The following is a 22,121-nucleotide window of genomic DNA, read 5'->3' as shown; positions in this document are numbered from 1 at the left end:
GTGTGAAAGTCAAGTCACTTAGGGTATGATGGTCAGTTTTTCTCTGTAACTATTCTCTAAATAGGGTTGGGTATCGTTTTTTTTTTTTTTTCGATACCGGTATCAAATCTATACTTTTAAAACGGTTCCGGTGCCTGAACCGATACTTATTAAAAAAATAGAAAATAAAAAAAAATTCCCCCAAAAATTATGGATTGGCTATTAGCACTATAAACACATGATGTCGGTTTCATTCATACTGGACGCCAGAGGGCGCCCTCGCACAGAATATCCACATATCCAGTCACAGAAGTAGCGGAACTCATGACCCTCCAGGAAATCCATTTTTTGGACAAAGGCATCGCTATTTTAGCTGTAACTGAGTAAACAGAACATATAAATGTTTTGATTGATAAAACAAAGACAATAAACACTCGACTGCGACAATATAGTTTATGTGTTATTCAAGCCATCTCTGGTATTTTCATAATAATTAAGTATATTTATAATCCATTGCTAATCGATGTATTCTTTTTAAAGTAGCCTATGGAACATATTTTATGCCTCATTCTGTGACAAGAAGCCACATCAGATCAGAAAAGGAAGCATTTGACTGGTGTTGTGGAGTAAAAATGTTAATGTATAATGTTCTCTTTTGTTGGACAACAGGTTTAGAAATGTGAATACAAGGGAGGTTTAGCTTTAGGCATTTTAATTTAAGCATGTTTAGTTTAGTTAACGGAAGGCTACCTGCTGCTATCAGAGCAAGTGTAATTAATGCATTCATGCGCTCCACGGATGCTCTCATTTCCCGAGTTGTGCTTTTAAGTCAGAATGTGAAAACAACATGGACACTCGCGTTACTACAAAGATTTGTTGGATTTGTATTATTAGAGCTTTCCGACTTGAGTTCACGTGCATTTTCTCAGTCGGGAAATTATTTTTCACGTGCGGTGCTTCTTACGTTCATTTCGGAGAACTAGAGGACAAATATTTCAATCGATCGCTCAGGCATGGCACCGAAATGAGGCACCGAAATCTGCGTTCTGATTCGGTTCTTGTACATACCGATTACATAGGTACCGGTGCCATATTGGCACCGGGTTTTTGATACCCAACCCTATCGGTAACTATTTACAAATTGGCAAGCGTGTAATGTGTAGTGTAGATTTTAAAAGTCAGGAAGTGTATTCCAGTCTTAAAGGGATACTCCATATCCAAAATGAAAATATTCTCATTATTTACTCACTATCATGCCATTCCAAATGTATGACTTGCATTCTTCAGATGTAACACAAAACAGTCTTCTAAAATAAAACCAAAAGGTGTGTATAAGAAATATCATATTTTTAACCATTGCTTCATGCCAACTGTCATACACACACTCTAAAAAACGTTGGGTTATTTACTGTACCCAATATCTGGGTTAACATGTTGGGTCGTTTTGTTGGGTTATTCCTATGTTTATTGGGTTATTTCTATAACAACGCAACCAGGTGGGTTAAAAATTTTAATTCCAACGGTCGATCGGTGCAACTGCGACAGATGATACAGCAGTAAATGAGTATGTGTGCGTTTTTTTTTTTTTTTTTTACAAAGTGTCTTTAAGCCCTGACAGTAATATTGTTGTTTTCCTACGAGTATGTTTACATCTCCCCTGTCGACTGATATTTTAAGCCGTTATCTGCACTCTTGACTTGACTGACACGAGCGCTCTGAAGCTGATCAATTTCAAACCTATAAAAAACGGGTTCCTTACTTTTTCTGTTCGTCTCGACAGTTTTGGGGGAAATTTTACATATATTTCAGATATTTGGCTAACGCGCTCGTCTTGAAGACCAGCGGAGCCTCATCCGGTGTCGCGTCCACTCTGAGTGAAGGTATGTCGCCTTTTTATTCAAAACTACATGTCCTTTCGTCTGGAAACTACAGTGTAAAATTAAAACACTTCGAAACACACAGAAATTAAACGCTTTATCTCTGGAAAGTTGCTGGTTACCAGAGCAATCATGTAGTGATTATTTTTCACCGACAGAGGGCGCTGTGACCTACACTGATTACACGCGCCGCTACTTCAGACATGAAGAACTGAACATGGAAGAGAGCGGAGCATTATTATCATCAATTATCAAAATACACCATTATCGGTTTCAAGGTATAGTCACATAATAACCGTTCTTGTTAAATAAAATTAATACTGTTTGTATGTACTATATAATAGGGTCTGAACAGGATGCTGGATTTTACACAATTTCTAACGTTAATAAAAGTTCCACTGTCAAAACCCCATACGTCTTAACTAACGTTATACCACTTGGGAGAAAGTACACCCCGAATCGATATGGATAAATGATAATACAACTAAATAATTGGACATGCAACAATTACATTTTCAGAATGTAATTACATGTTATGCTCAAAAAGAGGCTTAAATGCAAGTTTTTAAATGCAAAAACTATTTCCAAAAGCACAAACATATAATCACATTTGAAAAGTTAAAACAGTTTGTATTGTATGTACACTGTACGTAACAGTTTGTGAAAATGAAAATATTAAGTACACTAAAAATTGGTTTAAAATATTTGTTAAGTAGTTGATATTTATTTTTGTACTGTGTTTATGTGAAGTCATAATCTTGGTATAATGTAGTAGGCTACTGTTTTGATTTGTTTGCTATTTGGAATGATTTATGTTTAATATTTTTCATAATGTGATTTTTGGTGTCCTGTATTAAAAACAGTTAGTTAGTTAGAATAATATATGGAACCCACAAAAAAAACATAAAAAAATGTCTCTGTTCACTTTGTTTCAATTGGTAAATAATAACAAGTGAGATTTTAATTATATTTTGAACACTGAAGTAGGAAATGTTGTCTTCTTATGTTAATGTTTGAATTTAACTTCCTTTTCTTTGTTAATTTTAGGACACTCCTAGTTGAGGGTTCCAAGTCATCTTTTATTTCCTGAAGCAAATTAAAAATAACATGGCTTGGCAAACAATATGTTCGGACAATGTGTTCTTCTGGCATTCCAAATAAATTAATACATGCGGAAAAAAATCTCTCTTCTACCACACGCTCTATGTTCTCTGCAGTGCCTCCTCCAGCAACAATAATTGCAGCCATTTCAAGAGCAAAATAGTTTAAGACATGCTTTTTTTGGGGCGTCAAATAATGGCGCAACTGGCCCTTAAAGGGTTAATTCACCCAAAACTGAAACTTTTTTTTATCACTTATGTTATTCCACATCTCCATGAGTTTGTTTTCTGGTGTACACAAAAGATATTTTACTTTCATAGTATGAATAAATACACATTCTTCAAAATCTACTTTTGTGTTCAACAGAAGACAGAAACTCATACCGGTTTGGAGCAACTTGAGGGTGAGTAAATGATGACAAAAGTTTTTTGGGTGAACTATCCCTTTGAGAAAAATCACACAAGCAAGAGTACTGTGAAGGTGTCTTTAAATAGCTGAGTTAAGGCTGCTTGTGCCTGCTCAAAATTCTCTGTATAGCAATGCAGCATTAAACAGTATGTAAAGACACATAAAAGCTACTTTCAGAAGTGCTTCTGTGCCATCTTTGTAATGTGAATTTTGACTCTAGATCAATATAGATCAGGTATGAGACCACAGAAAACCACAGCCTGCTGATATAGAATCTAACAGCATGATTACGAGAGTGATATATAGTTTTTTCATAACTTAAATTTCATTTTATATGTCATTGATACACTGGCATTACCACCCACTATCGTAACAATGTAACATGCAGAAAGAGTTCAAAAATCCCCACACCTGTCTATAATGATACAAACACCTCTTTTGTAACACTCGGCTAATCAAATTGATATATAACAGACATTAATCCATTATTACAACAGTAAGAAGTCAAATGAAAGACTGCTACCATGGCTTAAAAAAGTGTGGATTTTTTCCCTTATTTACCCCATTCTTGTTCGGTGATTAATCCATTGTTCTTTCTATTTAAGATGGTCTTGGAGATTGCATTAAAGTTGCATTAAAACCCTGACATCCTCCTCCATTGCCATACAAAGTGGGTAAGTGCATCTTTTATGACAATACATTTTTGGGTAATATTTGATCCAATGTATGTATGCATATTAGCCATTTTAAATTTCTGTTTAAAGGTTGGAACAAATTTAATTGTTTATTTGTGAATTTATATTTATCTTGTAAACTGAAACAATTGCAAGTAACCTAATGTGATAAGAAAGTGATTAATAAGACAATTTCAACCAATTATTTAATTTAATAGAAGTTTTTGCAACTTTAAATGTAATAGAAATAAAGTGTTTTCAAAATATTTGTATACTGTATATTATTATTTACATAGCAATACTACTACTACTAATACTTCTACTAATAATAATAATAATAATACCAGGATGGTTAAAGCAACATTTTGGCCAAATAACCCAACAAATTAGTTATTTTATAACCCAATGTATTGGGTTACTAACTTACTACCCAATCCATTGGGTTAAAATAACCCAACATTAGGTAGGTGCTATAGTAACCCACCATTGGGTTATATGTTGGGTCATTTTTAACCCAACTATTTTAAGTGAGCAGGTTCAGGACAGCATTGTGAAGCACAACATCAGCACGTTGTGAAGCGTGACATAAGTGTTTTTAAGCTCATGCAAGAAGTGACACAGAAGCCATTACTTCTTGCTAGAATGTCACAACATGCTGACATTATGCTTCACAAACATGCTTATATTTATGCCAAGCGAACCCAGGTGTGACAGCTGGTCAAAATCGATTGTTTTTAAAATGTTTAAAATAAATTTTTCTCTCACACACACCTATAGTATTGCTTCAGAAGATGCTGATTCATCAATTGGGGTTGTGTAGATTGCCATTGCATTTGTTTTGTGCGTTTTTTTTAAGCATCAGTTTTGAGAGTCCTGTACATTTACATTATATGGACTCAAGAGATGGATTCTATTTCTAAAAATCTCTGTGTTTCAGAATGAAAAAAAAGTCATTTACATCTAGGACAGCACGAGGGTGAGTAAATGATCATAGAATTTTCATTTTCATCATAGTATCCATTTAGACTTTTGCATATGCAAATAAGCATTGGTCTAGAAAGATTTATATAAAACTGTATGTATGCAAAATTGTACTTACTTGCAGAGCTCTGGATCCCAGTCCATTGTATGAATATTGAAGAGCATTGTTCGGCTGGCATTGGTTACATCTGTGCAATGAACACCTCCCTTCTTCCCCCCAGTCAGGCACTGAAAGTTAGGGGTTTTCACTGATTATTTAAACAAGTTAAAATATTTACATTATGATCACTTCATACTGATTAGAGCAGTGGTTCCCAACCACATTCCTGGAGCCCCCTCAACACTGCACATTTTACATGTCCTCTTTGTTTGACACATCCATTTCAGGTCTAAGAGTCTCTACTAACGAGCTGATGACCTGAACCAGGCTTGATTAAGGAAACATGCAAAATGTGCAGTACTGGGGGGCTTCAGGAACGTAGTTGAGAACCACTGGATTATAGCATTTGAAATCAATCCATGACCGAGTGCTTGAGTTTATTTTGCAGTATATTGCCCCTAAGACATGCACTGATTTCTTCTTCTACCCTTCAACCTCAAAAAACATGTACACAAACACTATAGAAATGCATAAGAGAAACCTCACTGCCACTGCTCTTACCCAGATAAGCCAAGAGTCCACCGTTCCAAACATGGCCCTGTGAGAGAGCACAGCTTCATGGACCTTTTCCACATTATCCATCAGCCAGCGTAACTTCACTGCACTGAAGTATGTGCTGATGGGTAGGCCAGTCTTGTGCTGTATGAAGCAAGAGAAGTAACAAATATTACTCAGTTTTGCCAACTTTATGTAAAATAACAGAAATAACAAAATAACCCGAGTACAGTTAGAAGTGGCTTGATGAGCGCAATTTTTGTTTTGTTTTGATATATTTCTGTTTGAAACAAGAAATCAGGGGGGGACAGGCAATTTCCTGCCAGACATATTGAACATTTTTTAACATAATAATGGATTGTGGATGTAACTGTTCAAGTTTACAAGGAGACACTGTCACTCTCACCTTGAGGTGGTTTTTGTTTCTGCCTGGAGTTTTGTTGATGAGCCTTTCTACTGTTGACTGGGTTCGCAGATCAAGCCAAACTAAACACATCCAAACAAATCAGGAATTATTTGGTTATTTGATTCCGGACTGTAAAGCAGTAGATATGACTACTCATATTAAATGATGGTCATATATAGGGGTGGACTTGGAGTAAAAAGTTGCCCTAGACTTTCTGGCATAGAGCGGCCCACCACACCTGATCCCCATTACACCACACCGGCTCATTATGGGCAGAGCAATTTTTTTTAACACCACTTATTAAAATGTTTTAATTGAAATAAAAACTCTTTTTAGCTAATCATATATATAAAAACGTTTTGTGCTTACCATTAACATGAATGACTGACATACTTCTTTAAATTATAATTTGCCTATTCTTTCCTGGTGTATATGGCAAATAGAAGAATTTTTACACACCTCTTTTCTATACAGGGTTGCTAAAGTCTTAATTACACCATAAAATCAGCCCATATAACAAAATGCACTTGTATGGCCTCAGAAGATTATATAATGAATATAGTCCAGAAGTCATGTGGACTGTCTTTATGGTGTCTTTCTTATTGTTATATTTGTTATTTTTGGAGCTTGACAGTCCCTGCTCATATCTCTTATCTCCTGTGGAGTTAGGACTGCACAATATATCGAAATTATCGGAAAAAAAAACACAAATGTAGATATCACAATATGCATATCGCAACGGCATGTGATACCTGAATTATTTTAATAATAGGCTACTTCAAAACATTGTGAAAAGTCAAAGTTTTAAGTCAACGCATATAGTAGAGAAGAAACTGGGCAAGCGACTGTTATTTATGTGCCTTGCTTGACGTTAAAAAGAGTTAAGTGCAATAAGTGGCAGAAAACAACTCCTTGCTGTCTTGTGCTCTGCTGTCTGACACACCTGACAGCATGTGATTCCTTCAGTTCCCTTTTGAGCATTCGAGCAGTGGGAACTCCTCCCCTTCCCCAAAATCCTAAAACCTTATAGGATAATGCCAGTTCAATAAACTGGCCAATTGTCGAGCACGAGCACTGTGTAACATTCTTTCTTACCTGCCTCAGTCACACTGATGGGCCATTAGGGGATGGCCTGGCCCATGCCGATGCTGCCTTTACCAACTCGGACTGTGTCCACTGCGGTTTGTGTCTTACGAGCTCAGAGGGATATTAGAGACTGCCAGGAGTAAATTTGACTCCTGGTATTTCCAGTCGGGCAGCAGCCCTTCTTCCTGCATGTCCATTAGCACGCGGTGAGGTCGTGGACTGCACCACAATCGGCACGCGTCCACGCTCCCACACAGTCTCTCTTCTCCCACGTGGACGGGGCAGAAGCCCACAAATACGTGTGCATGCCCCTGTCGAGGAGACCGCCGCCGAACACTTATGCCCTTCTTCGGCCATGCTGGGCGTGGACCTCAGCCTGCCATTCAAGCCCTGTAGGCTGACTGCCCACCTGGCTGACAAGGCCAACACTTCCGCCAGTGAGGTGGCATCCGCGCTACACGCTATGGCGGTGATGCAGGTTTTCCAAGCAAAGCTCCTGCAATCCATGGATGGTAGCAGCGTCACCGATGAAGTGATGAAAGACCTGCGTGCAGCAACTAAGTGCTCAGCCCAGGCCATTGGTCGATCCATGGGCTTATGGTGGTCCTTCACATGCACCTATGGTTAACCCCCTGTGGTCTGAGGGGGATTTGGGGCCCTGGAGAAGTTTTGACATGTCCTGACATTTGTGCTTTTTTCAGTATCTTAAAAATATATTAATGGCTAAAGTATGATTACACTGTATTCAGCACAAACTGTGCTACAATAATATATAATCAGCATGTATGAACATGTTGGTGTTTTTGAGAAAACAACCTTTATGCATGGTTAGTGAGAAACTAATTTTTTTAAGTCACTGAAATAAGGCCATGAAACACATACAGAACATTTGTCCACAAGACTTTTGACAACTTAATGTGGTAGACCAGAGTTTTTGCTATAAAATTATGTAATAATCATCCTGTTTACTCATTCACAGAAAACAATATATTGATTTAACTTTTGTAACACGTTTTGTGTTAGAAAGGCCGTATGTGAGGGAGTGACAATGACCATGAATATTTAGTGGTTCACACCTGAGAGACAAAGGGCCCTCCCCTAATGGCCCATCAGTGTGACTGAGGCAGGTAAGAAAGAATGTGAGAAAAGAGTAAAATAATGGGGGTTTTATTTGTATTTTATTTACAACACATTATAATCAAAATATACATAATGAAGGTCAAAGACACATTATAGAGCACACTGATCTAGACTTGAACAATAATACACATTTGTGCCATTTCTGAAACAGATCCTGTTCAGCTGTTGAAACAAGTAAACCTTACCTGGTATTTCCAATCTGTTTGCTGCTTCTTTCCATGGATTCAGGGGAAAAAAACAGCCCATCGTAAGTAGTCATGGAGCTTATTTTACCATATTCATGTCGAAAGTCAGCCCAATGTAGTTGAACGGCTTCTGATGTTGATACAGCACTCTCAGAGGAAAACAGTTTGAAGTTAAGTCTTCAAGGTATCTAAAAAAACACATCTATTAGCATGTTGATATCAGGAGCAACTACATAATTACATTAGCAATCACTAATATTGCCCACTCATAACTCCTATAAAAAAAAAACTAAAAGAAAAAAAACATTATTTTGTAGGCATAAACTCAAGCATGTTTTGTATGTATTACACAATACAAAAACATTTTATATCTGAGAAACTAAATTATTATTAAGCACGTAATAAACATCTACATATATTCGTGAACAGAGTAGTTCACAGTAAAGACTGGCCTAAACATCCTTAGACTCTAACATTCAGTTTTACAGAGTAAACACTCATATTACTTTTATATCGTATTGTTTTATATTTTATAGAACATTAAAAAACATCCTGGTGTCATGTCATTTAGTCAGTAATTAGTTTGGGAAAAGTCTAACTAGTAAATTACGTCACATTAACATAATAACAACTAATGTAAGTAATAAAACATGACTTACTCATCAGAAATTATCTCCTCCGCTGCTCAAGCCGCGTGTCACATCGCGTTCTTCTTCTGAGGTAAATCCAAAGCTTATTCCTCTCAGCGCGTCTTCTTCCAGAAACGAAAAGTATCCGAGATGAACTTGATGAATCTTCAGGCTTTGTTTATGGAGGTGATGTGGATGTTTACAGGCTCGCGCATCTTACGTGGAAGATTATCGTATGAATAGCGCACACTGCGCGTGGGTGTGATCACATTACAGATAATGAGCTCAGACGGGAAAAACTGGACCTTGTGTTGGTTTCATACGGATTACTTTATCAGAGAATATTTGTACAAGCTTTCTATAGATATATCTCTCATGTCTCTGTGTGAAGTATTCGCTGAGTTTGGGTTCATTTTTGTGACACGTTTCAGAAAGAAGTTCACAGAGACTGAGATGGCAGAAAGTGCACCGTTTGTTTTATTTATTTTACAAAAGCACAGCGTTCTGTTGTTATAATGAGTATACAAATAAAGGTAGACCCTTTACAGATTCAAATGATGTATTGCTCTTATCTGTATGATCAAAAATGACAGAGTAATTTAAGTTCATTTTGGCATTATCAGGAAAAAATGCCCCAAAATGTGCCGGCGCGTTCATCGACCCCAGAGGGATAACCCTAGCTGACCTGAAGGACTCTGACCACAAGACGCTCCTCAACGCGCCAATTACTCTCTCTGGCCTCTTTGGTGATGCCGTGGAGTCAGTGGTCGAGCGTTTCTCTGAGGCTCAAAATCGGGCAAAGGTGATGAGTCATCCAATGTGCATTCCATCAGCCTTCAAGATCACGCTCGTCGTCAGTGATAGCAACTGGAGGGATTCGGCCGCTATGTCAGTTCCAAGACCTGTGGAGAGCTATTCCTTGTTTCAATGGCGTGGTTCCGTCACTGACACTGCCCCAAAATGTCCCTATTTTGAAACAGGAAGTTCACAGCCTGCTTGCAAAAGGAGCGATCAAGCAAGTCCCTCCGAGCGAGTGGGAGAGCGGGTTTTACAGCCACTATTTTGTGGTACGCAAGAGAGATGGGGGACTCCGTCCGATTCTGGACCTGAGGCCCATCAACAGAGCACTTCACAAGCGCACGTTCAGGATGACGACTCTGAAGTAGAAGTAGATATTTTCATATTCAGATAGCACCGCGCCAAAGGCGTTTCCTGAGGTTTGCTTTTGAGGGCACGGCATACCAGTACTCAGTGCTCCCTTTTGGGCTGGCTTTAGCCCCGTGCACGTTCTCGAAGTGCATAAGTCCGGCGCTTTCCCCTCTCAGAGCGAGCGGTATGTGGATTCTAAACTATCTGGACGATCGGCTGATTTTAGCCCATTTAAGAGATGTGCTTGTCAGTCATGCGGATGCGCTGCTTCGCCATCTGGAGTCCCTAGTGCTGCGTGTGAATATGCAGAAGAGCTTGTTCACCCTGAGTCAGTCTATAACATATCTGGGTGTGTGTTTTGACTCAGTGGAGATGCAATCAGCTCTGCAGCACAGGCTAGATAGCGGGAGTCTACCATTGACACTAAAGGTGTATGTGGCTGCTATTGCTTCGTTTCGTTCCCCGGTACCGGGAAGCACATGCTGGTGGTCAGATTTCTCAGGGGAGTGAGGAGATTACATCCCCCACGCCCACCTTTGGTGCCGCCGTGGGACCTAGCGCTGGTTCTAAAAACTCTCTCTCTTCCCCCATTCGAGCCCTTGGAATCTATCGATATGAGGCAACTCTCCCTCAAAACTGCTCTGCTTCTCGCCCTTGCCTCGGCTAAGCGCATAGGAGATTAGCATGCACTCTCGATGGGCAACGATTGTATTCATTTTGGGCCTGGGGACTGCAGTGTTACTCTCCAGCCCAGACCGGGCTACATGCCTAAATCTCTTTCCACCCCCTTTAAAACGCAGGTAATTTCTTTGCCTGCTTTTTCTTCCGAGCCGTCGACCTTGCGTGACACCGAGGCTCAGAGCGCTGTTTGCCTGGTTAGGGCTTTAAGGATTTGTATCGACCACTTGGCCATCTTTCGACAGTCTGACCAGCTCTTCGTGTGCTTCAGTGGCTATTCTAAAGGATGAGCAGTATCTAAGCAGAGGCTTTCTCACTGGATAATGGATGCTATCATGTCGGCTTAAGCCAGGGACAGGAATGACCTCTCAACATCAGAGCCCATACGTTAGATATGCTAATTTGTTAAAATGTTCATTGGTCTAGCTCTGCCTATCAGCTGCGAGCTTCCCTAACGGCATCTCTATTGGTTGGGAATTGTGTGTTGTTCTACCCCATGCTTGGTGTGGTCATAGCCATGAGTTTGGCCTGATCTTCGCCGAGCTCACGGTGGGATTGCATACCATTCCCACTGCAAATGCTTCACGATGTAGAGTGAACACTCGAAAGGGAACGTCTCCGGTTACTGTCGTAACCTCGGTTCCCTGAGAGCGGGAACGAGACATTGCGAAGATCGCTGCTCGATCAGTTCTGCAGCGCTCAGTCTAAGATTCTAAGGCAATTGTCACTCTCGCCGCATTTTATACTGCCCGCAGGCTTGTCAGTATTTGCATGTGATTTGCATAGATTAGTGACAATTGGCCAGTATCCTATAGGCGTTATCATATAAGGTTTCAGGGGATTAGTTCCCACTGCGGATGCTTCGCAATGTCTCGTTCCCGCTCTCAGGGAACCGAGGTTACTACAGTAACTGGAGACATTTTCTTTCACAAATTATTACACTAGAACGGTCAAATAGACCGCAACAGCAACCAGTCTGGTTTCAGAAGTGGATATTCAACCGAGACTGCCTTGCTCTCAGTTGTTGAAGCCCTAAGACTGGCAAGAGCGGATTCCAAATCTTCAATACTTATCTTGCTGGATCTGTCCGCTGCTTTTGACACGGTTAACCACCAGATCCTCCTGTCAAACCCTATTGGCAAAGGGCATCTCAGGTTCCATCAAACCCATCGTTTCATCACAATTTCACCATTCAGTTAGGCACATCAACCATAACTCCTTCAAAATCAGCCAGAAACCGTGGAGTTATGATTGATGATCAGCTGTCTTTCTCAGACCACATTGCTAAAACTTCCTGGTCCTGCAGATTTGCTTTTTTCAACATCAAGAAGATCAGGCCCTTTTTACTTCAGACTTATGTGCCCTCTAGAAGCTTGCGTTCTGCAAGTGAATGGCGCTTTATTGTGCCATCCCAAAGAGGCACAAAATCACGTTCTCGGACTTTTAAATTAAATGTTAAATGATAAAAACACATCTCTTCCATTTTTATTTGACCCTCTAACTCCAGCACTCTCTATTCTAATTCTATTCTTTATAAAAAATAAAAAATACTTGCCCCTTTTAGACTTGCACACTATTTATTTACTAACTGCTTGTTTTTCTTTAAAAAAAAAAAAACCAACACTTGCTTCTCTAATCTTTTTGCATTCTATCTATTTGTTTTATTTTTATTTATTATACAATTATAATTCTGACTTTCTGACTTCTTCTGATTAACAAAAGCAAAAAAGGCCTCTAACACTAGCTTGCTCTATTCTTTTTCTATTCTATCTGTTTTCTTTTTATTTATTATATGGTTTAAAAAAAACTTGCTACATGTACTGCATTAAGCTAACTGAGACTTGTTATAGCACTTGCATATCATTGCTCTTTTGTTGATTTTGATTGCTTCCATTGTCCTCATTTGTAAGTCGCTTTGGATAAAAGCATCTGCTAAATGTCAAAATATAAATGTAAAAGTAAATACACATGTATTATGTCAAAATGCCTGTCTTGACGAGTATTCATGTAAACACAGTCGGATATGACTTAAGTAGGGCTGCACAACTAATCAAAATTGAATCAAAATCATGATTTAATCATCTGGTTTAGTGCAATTATGAAATCAGGAAGGCTGTTATGTGCAGCTTGACAGTGCAGCACAGCCCTGTGATTAGTAGTAAATGCTGCTCCATCTGAAAGCACTGCGAGTTTGAGTTGCTTATAACTTGCATTGGAACAAGCAACACGTGTCAAACATCTTCCAAACATGAGAAGCATTTATAAACCTCTTGTCCAACAAAAGATAATGTTTAATAACTTGTTTTTAATCCAAACTCACTTCATAACGTCAGTCGAGTGTTTGAAATAAAATCCTTCTGTGAGATGATGTGGCTTCTTACGCAGAATAAGACACGCAACATATTTCATAGTATTCTATGCAGTGATAAAGGCTATGTCTATTAGCACTGCATTATAAATAGACTTTATTATAATAACAATTACAATAAGAAGAACTCAGATAAACCATATATTGTCGTAGTCGTGTTTTATTAGTCATATTGAATCAATGTAAGCATATCAATCTTGTTTATTCAGCTACAGGCTGTGATAGGGATTTCCTGGAACAATGTGTATTACCTTTTTTCTGCAGGGCATATTTGGAGTTTCAGCGCGATAGCGCCCTCTGGCCTCCGGATGGATCAGTATTTACTACTGATCACAGAACCATGCTTCACTGACAAGCTGCGCATGAAAAAAATGCAGCCTTTGCCAAATCACGATTGCAGTTTAATTTCAATGAATCGTGCATTAATTATATAGTGGCATTATTTATTCATTCATTCATTTTTTTTGTTTACATTGATGGTTATGTTATATCCTTATGGTTATGGATAACTGCATGTACTACTAGTATGAGGCATGATGCTTTGTTCAATCAACAGTAGCTTTGCTAATGCTAGTGTATTAAAGTTTTTTCCTACTTGAGCTATTTGGCTGTATACAGTCTTTTTATTGTACAAAATAACTCAGTCAAATACAAACAGACCTTACTCAAAATGATGGGCTTTTGAGAATCAACTTAAAATAAATGAGCACATTTCACTAATAATATTAAAATCATTGTGTCATAGATTAAATAATTTAGGAGATTTCACATGATTTATTCAGGAAGATTCCATTAAAAAAATCAAGCCTTAAAAACGACTTAAAAATATTATGTGTAATATTGTTTCCATAATCTTTAATTAGATAGCACATACCATTTTTTACAGTGGAAGCTTGTAATAAAGTTTTCTAATTTGAGTGTTACGGGTAGGTTTTCACAGGAAATTCGAGCATTGAGCTGCATCATTACGTCACGTCTGTAAACATAAAGATGTTGTCCCAGCTAGTATGCTATATTGCACGTGAGGATGCTGCAGGTGACGGATCGTTTATAGCCTTTTCTCACAGCAGCTGGAATAAATGGCAGATTGTAATCCAGAAAAGTCAAAACGACAATCAGTGACTGGAGATTCACCCGTAGTCAAAACCAAAAGAATTCGTACTGAGAAGTGGCTTCAGAAAAATGTAGCCTAATGACTGAAATTGGATTATGTTCCAGTTTTAAATGTGCATCTGATTACAGATACGTGGGATTACTCTGTACTAAAAAGATTAATTTCAAGGAGAACAAGTTACTTTAGGAACTTTAATTTGCTTTTTGGGTTACAAGAACAATTTCTTTATATTAAATATGAATGACAATTAGAGATTAGGCTGTACAGGAAATCTACAGGTAACACTAATATACACTAAATCCATGCACTCACGTAATGCTGATGTTATTAACATCAACAATTAAAAAACAAAGTATAACAATAATAATAATAATTGTCACGCATCATTAGATTTAATCACCATTGAAAGCGAAATTTATTGTAATGCTTTTTTCCTCAGTTGATCAGAACAAAAGTGGCAGTTGTTACTTACTTGTTCAGATGACATTCTCCAGTGAAAACTCTTGTTTGGGTCATATTTTCAAGATGTAGAATCTGAGAATACAAAGTGCAGTACCTGCAGACTGACAGCCACACATTAGATTCATCCGCACTGGAGCCATGCATCAACCCACGCAAGGAAGATAATTTCGCAAATAGCTGCAATTGCAGGTTTTCAAACAGAGATGGCGACAAAGAGGCAAAACTTATGGACTGTAGCTTTAACTGGATGCTTCCTTTTAAGCACAGACCTAGGGCTGTAGCTATAGATTATTTTAGTAATCGAGTATTCTACCGATTATTTCATCGATTAATCGGATGAGAAGTAATTTTTCTTTATTAAAGAGCAATACTAGATATACAAGAGAAAATAAGATAGGTCTCTTAAAATAAACAACTAATTTGTTTCCTTCTTAGAAAAAGAAATATTTTTACTGCTGAAACGGCATACATTAAATTACCGTTAAAACTAAACCCATTTAATGCATTTAATTGCCAAATTACATTCAAAATGCAAATACAAATATATCAATAAAAAAATAAAAATATAAGTAAAAAATAAAATAAATAAATACAAATACAAAAATCTATTTCACATTACTTTCAAAAAGGTAAACATTACAACCTAAAACTAAGGCATAAATCAAGAAATATAAAATCAATTTCACATTACTTTAAAAAGGATAAAAAGGTACAAACTAAAACTAAGGCATAAATCAAAATAACAGTAGTAATAATACCTAAACATTGCATTTATGTCATGCAACTTAACTTTCAAGTTTCAGCCTAACTAAAGCTCAAGCATGACATAAGCCTTTACTGTCTTCTTGGAAGACTTTGTGGCTTTTGTAAGAGGCAAAAATCAGTGCACAGGAAGGTAACTTGGAACAAGAACAAGAGTTCATACACAGTTTCTAAACATTTTTCTGCAACATGAAATTAGAGTTATTTGGAGGATAAACCCTCTTAAATGTCTTTTTACGTACTGGTGTGAGTGTGTGTGTGTGTGTGTGTGTGTGTGAGAGTGTGTGAGAGATTTGTTTTTGATATCCTTCATATTCTGTGTACTGGTCAGTTCACAGCAGTGATAGAAATTAATCTGTTCCAATAAGTTTAAATTGATTTTTTTGGGCATTTTTACCTTTATAAAGACTTTTTTTTTTTTCTAAAAGTGTGCATCATCTTTTTGAGTCAAATTCTTACATTTAATCAGTCAATTAGAATAATAAGACATTTGAGCGGTTACCAAACAAATTATATCAGTATCAACAACATTCATCTTTGCAATGCAGAGGAAACACAGAAGCTGCATCTGAAGAGGCATTTAGATGTAGGCCTATTTACACACTATTTAATTCAGCTCAGAGTGACATGAATGCATTTAACCTGCAGTTACAAATGCATATATAATATTTTGTTATTTTAAACAGAAAACATTGAATACTGATATTTACAATTGTTTTAAAAATGAAAAGATACTTTAAATGTGAAATTAAAACCACCAGTAGGTAGCAGCAAGTCACTGTTAATAAGTGAGTCATTGCAATTGAACCGAATCATTTAAACGGTTGATTCATTCAGGAACAAAACACCGTCATGTAGAGATGAAAAAACAGTGCTGTGGCTGTGTTTGGAATTATGTTTTGTGGTGAAATAAAGCAAAAACAGGCAATATAGTGTCTAAAACGTAAGTCTCTTAATATTAACTTCTTGTTTATTGAACTGTTGCATAAAATCCGTATCACATTTGTAATCATGCTGATTTTAGAGGTGAAAACTGGCACTCTTCGTGTGATATGGACTAACTTTCTTTCTGTGGTATTTTTATAAATAACTGTATGGTGTGTGTGTGTGTGTGTCACACAGAGAATGAGATAATCAACATGAATGGTGCTTAGTCTTTCACTAATCATAGCTAACTTAGGGACATCATAACTAGCAACCATATTAATTTACGGTCTTAAAAATGTCCAGCGTTTATTGGGTTGTGCGTCAGTGATAATGGTCCGTGGGGAAACACAGTGTTCCGTGTGCAGTTACAGTAAATGAACTAAACGAAGCCTCGAGGCAAATAATTTGCCTCGATTATTTTTTGTATTCGAGTTACTCGAGGAATCATTTCAGCCCTACACAGACCCAAAAAGGACAAACCCAAAACAAAATGGCTACGGTTCATGAACCCTGGTCTTTTCTCAAAGAAGACACTTGAATTTGTCTTTGAGAAATAACTGTAAATAGTTAAAGCTGCACTCCGTAGGTTTTGCCTCTTTGTCGCCATCTCTGTTTGAAACCTGCAATTGCAGTTATTTGCGGAATTATCATCTTTACGTGGGTTGTGCATCGGCACGGCTCTTCTGTCAGTCACCGCACCAGTGTGGATACTGTACATCGGAATCACAGATTCTACATCTTAGAAGTATGATGCAAATATAATTTGCTCTCACCAACTGAGAAAAAAAAAGCATTACAATAAATCACGCTACCAATGGTGATTAAATCTAACGATCGTAAAGTTAGCTCAAATCACATCAATCCGTGCAAATTATTATTATTGTTATACTTTGTTCTCAAATTGTTTGTTACATCAGCATTACGTGACTATGTGTATTTACTATTTAGTGTGTATTAGTGTTAATTGTAGATTTCATTTTCTGTACAGTCTAATCTCTAATTGTGAGAAAGACTATAAATGACCTGCCACCAGCAGCACCCTCACATGCGATAAAGCCTAGCCGGGACTCCTTCTTTATGTATACAGACGTGATGTAATGACGCAAAGACGAAGGCCGCAAGCTCATATTTCCCGTGGAAACCTACCAGTACCACCCACGTAGAACACGCTATTACAAGCTTAACGTTGTGAATCGTGCTAAATTAAGTAGATAGTTTTGAACACTGGCTGGCTATGTACTTGCTCAAAAATTTATTTTATATAATTTTTAACCAAAAAAAAGTTACGGACTGCAGCTTTAAAGAACACTTATTTACAATAAAATAATGCATGTGAACTACTTGCAAATAATATTTCTATTTTAATATAGGACACTAACAGCGACACACTTAAGTGAAATCCAAAAGTTACCAAGTCTAAAGATGATAACTCTCCCACTCTGAGTTTTATTAATCATTTTCTTAGATGAGTGAAATTACCAAAAGGCTACCACAAAAGACAAGAAACATTCACAACATGCAAACAATTACTCCTTATCTTATGCCTGATATGCTGAAAATGGCTATGACTCTGTCATTGCGCGTTACGCACAATTAAGAACTACATTGTGTGACAATTAACATAAATGGCATTCAAATTGGAGAAATTTGCCAAAGGTCAGCAGTAGTTTGCATCCCTGGATATTACTGTCAGTTGTTTAACTTTTTTTTTATCATAAACAGTTAGCAATATTTCTAGATTCAGCCACATTATGTTCAGCTGCTTACATCTTACTTCTCATTCTTCAAGCGTTAAAAAGCGCAATGCTGGAATTCCTGCTCAGCTTATAGACCCTTTGTTAGTAAACATTGTGATGTTTTTCTGTGGGTGTAGCTTAGGTGGAGGCAGAAAGATTCCCCTGACCGCTTCACTAAAGCTAGCTATGAAGTTTGTTAGCTTGTTTTTGTTTGTTTTTTTAACAGTGATTGGAGAAAATCCGATTTTACCCGCATATGTAAAGTCGCTCGCTGTCCGGAATCGCGACTGTTATTTAAAAAGGTTAACTTTAACGGACGAAACCAGATTGGCCGACCCTACACGCTAGCTCAAAGCATGGATGATCTGACAGGATTACCGCCGTTTGAGTGATTCACATCTATAGAGAAACCTAACGTGTAACGTTATAATAAAGAGAAACTCACCTGTGTCTGTCTAGTCATGAATATGCATATATTTCAATTTCAGCAGGCAACTATTTGTACAGCTACATTAGAGTGAACTGGGCCAAAATACAAAAAAAGTTAAACATTCAATGTGATGGATATATTATTTGAAGATGTATGTGTCATGTAATGATAAAAAATGTATTTTTAAAGTATATACCTCCTGTAAATTATGTAAGTTTACAGTGACATTACATAAATACTTTACATACAGTACATTTCAATTAAGATGTGAATATTTTCTAGAAATAAAAATTCCCGAAACTAATTTTGAACTTTCTGTGTTTGATTATTTTTTTCTTACCAAGTTCTTAAAAATTCCAGCCACAATCACAACAATGTATATACAATTACAGATCATTAAGCATATAAATAGTCAGTTTGTTGTTTTACACACATGCACACAGACATTATTTCATACACGACATAGTCGTGAAATATTTAGACTTCATAGGCTATTTATTTTCAATCTTTTTTTACATTTTAATCTGGACTATAACATGCCCTAGATATTGTTTTGATTCTTTATTGTTCGGTCACACTTTACGTTAGGGCTTCATTAGTTAACATTAGTTCATTCATTAGTTAACATAAACTGCCAATGAAAAATTCTTCTGAACATTCATTAATCTTAGGTAATTACAAAATTTAAAAAAGTTGCAACTGTGTTATTTAATGAGCTAACGTGAACTAAGACTTGTATTTTTTTTAACAAAGATTAATAACTTCTGTAGCAAATGTAGCTATTGCTCATTGTGAATGTTAATGCATTAACTAAGGTTAACTAATGAGGTCTTATTGTAAAGTGATACCTATTGGTCTTTATAGTTCTTTTGCACTTTAATCTGTGTATAACTTTTAACTTTATACATTTTTCTGTATTGCTTTATTGCATTTAAATGTTCAGTTATTTTTGTTATAAGAAAAAAGTTATTAAACCTGTTATACTGTATTATGACAGCACTTTTTAAAAAAACAAAATGTCAATATCGTGATAACACCGTATACCGTGATAAAAGCATTAGCAATTAATCGCAACATGAAAATTTGATATCGGCATATCCCTAATACATAACAAAAGACAATACTTTATTTAACCTTTTCTGACAAGAAGTGTGAACTGCAAACGCGAGCATTTTTGACTATCGTTTCTGTCCAGTCCGCTCATTTTATCGCATTTAACCACAGCTGTCGTCGTTTTTTTTGTCTGGCGGTGGCAAGCAGGTGCTTTAAAATCGGAGCCTCTACTATGTCGATTCTGGCACCCAACATCACAAAAAGACGATATTTTGAGCTCCTTATGTAGCTGAACCTGCGCTGGTTTGAATTGGCCGCCTCCAGTTTCACCTTTGTTTTGCCTCCAGCTAGCGCGGTGACGTAATTGTGACGTCGGCCCTAAAAGGGTCTATATGAACAATGTCGACCTTTGATTTGATTGGTCATCTCAATCATTTTTACATTGATGAGCACTGTTACACTGCTGCACTGAGCCTGAGTACGCTAAATATATTAATAATTTTGACTCAATTGGGCCGTGTGGGCCATTTTACGAACTGAATGATGACATCACTGAATCAACAATGAACTGACATTAACTGATAAACTGACTGTTTTCTATTGTCCTCTTGCATTATAAGCACACGTTTTTCCTGTTTAACACTCTAAAGTTGCTTTGACACAATCTGTATTGTATAAAGCGCTATATAAATAAAGGTGACTTGACTTACTTGACTAACTGGGCCGACGAATGATACGTAAATTTACTATCATTCATTTTTTAGACAATTGTGTAGCAACGAGACAGCCCACATTGTCCAGCGACTCATCAAGAAAACTCTTGGTACTCCAGATGGCCAGTCCACCCCAGGTCATATATAATAGGAAGGTAATGTTATTTACCTATAGCATTATAAAGTGGTTCGCCTGTTTCCTTGTCCCAAACAAGGGTGGTTTCCCTCTGATTGGTCACACCAATAGCTGCAGACATATTAAAACACGTGTAGAAATTAAAATAAACAACCACGAGCATGTAATAACAGTTAAATGGAGAAATAACAAGTTGGCTTGATACCTTTTATGTTCGAGATGTCAATGTTGAGCTGGGTCAGTTTCTCACAGGTTCTGTCCATGCACTCATACACAGACTGAAGAATCTCTTTTGGATCCTCCTCCACCCAGCTGAGAAAAGACAATAAATAATTTTTAATGGGTTATTATTGTTAACTAAACTAAATCCATACACAATTTTGTTATTTGAAATAAAATAAAGTTTAACTAAAAGAAAAGAAAAAAATATATATATAAAAACGTTATTTTATACAATATTTCTCATTTTCATTTAGTTTAACTTGTTCTACTAAAATAACTAAAACTGAAATAAAAATTAATAAAAACTATATAAAAAATAAGAAACGTGACGAAAACACAACAAAATTACAACTCTAGTTAAAATTAAAACAGAAAACGTCAAATTAAAAACAAATTCAAAATATAAAAAAAAAACTACAATAATATCTCAATGGTACTAAATAACCCTGGTTCTCACTCCAACCAGCCACATGAAATTTGCATGATTCTTAAATATAGCACACTGTGCATAACTGAACACAGCTGACATCTTTGCCATCAATGCAAATGGAAGAAATCCTATTCAGCTCATCCAGAATAACATTATATGAACCAATGGTGAACTTGTGATTTGAATCACAAGTTGTACTCTTACTATATTGCATAATGCATTGCCCCATTGAACCAGTGTGTGTCAATACAAAGGACAAAATACTCACCCCTCTTTGGGAAAGCTCTGTTTAATCTCAACTTGATGGTGACTGAGAAGCTCTGCTGTTTTTGCATTGAAAACCTACAATTAAAAGAACAGATAACTTTTAAAGTTTTTGATAATATAAGAGACAGTTATCTGTTTTTCCCTCCAAACTGACCCTGTTCAACATGCAGTATTAGAAAGACAGAAATCACAGGTATAAAAACTCAGCGTTTGTACCTGAGGGGTATTCCAGAAAGCAGGTTATGTGACATACCCAGGTATGTTTGGGAGTAAGTAAGTGGATAACCCCATCTTTCGGTTCCAAAAATGGAGGTAACTTTCAGGGTATGTAAGTAGCCATAGAAACGTACTCTCTGAACATAACCTGCTCCGGAGTAGGTTTGTTTCAGGGTTAGTTTACTTCAGAGCTATCAGCGAATGCGTGACCTATTGATGAGACTCCAGTGGGTGTGCCAGATTGAACACAATATTATAATGTAATGTAATGTAATGTATGATTACAATAGACCAATTATAGGTTTGTAAACATTCAGCATGCGCGCGCACCATGGTT

The 22,121-nt window shown here is 37.0% G+C and overlaps 1 protein-coding gene across 6 annotated transcripts in view; it reads right to left on the bottom strand.

Moving 5' to 3' along the window:
• Positions 1–22,121, bottom strand: part of LOC107667651 (glycerol kinase-like) — a 39,719-nt gene that overhangs the window by 12,224 nt on the left and 5,374 nt on the right. For 5 of the 6 annotated variants that reach the window (XM_016459372.1, XM_016459375.1, XM_016459374.1 and 2 more), the window contains exons 2-7: positions 21,570–21,643; positions 20,855–20,961; positions 20,683–20,760; positions 6,082–6,161; positions 5,682–5,819; positions 5,139–5,248 (exon numbers count right to left, since the gene is read on the bottom strand). In XM_016459372.1, the coding sequence (XP_016314858.1) occupies positions 5,139–5,248; positions 5,682–5,819; positions 6,082–6,161; positions 20,683–20,760; positions 20,855–20,961; positions 21,570–21,643 (587 nt within the window). Of the gene's footprint in view, positions 1–5,138; positions 5,249–5,681; positions 5,820–6,081; positions 6,162–8,492; positions 8,689–20,682; positions 20,761–20,854; positions 20,962–21,569; positions 21,644–22,121 lie in introns of those variants that run through there. The other variant, XM_016459378.1, reaches the window with a different exon arrangement.

The sequence above is a fragment of the Sinocyclocheilus anshuiensis genome, unplaced genomic scaffold (assembly GCF_001515605.1).
Source record: "Sinocyclocheilus anshuiensis isolate Anshui unplaced genomic scaffold, SAMN03320099.WGS_v1.1 scaffold1305, whole genome shotgun sequence".
NCBI classification, from domain to species: Eukaryota; Metazoa; Chordata; class Actinopteri; order Cypriniformes; family Cyprinidae; genus Sinocyclocheilus; species Sinocyclocheilus anshuiensis.
This window is presented reverse-complemented; position numbering and strand designations above follow the sequence as displayed.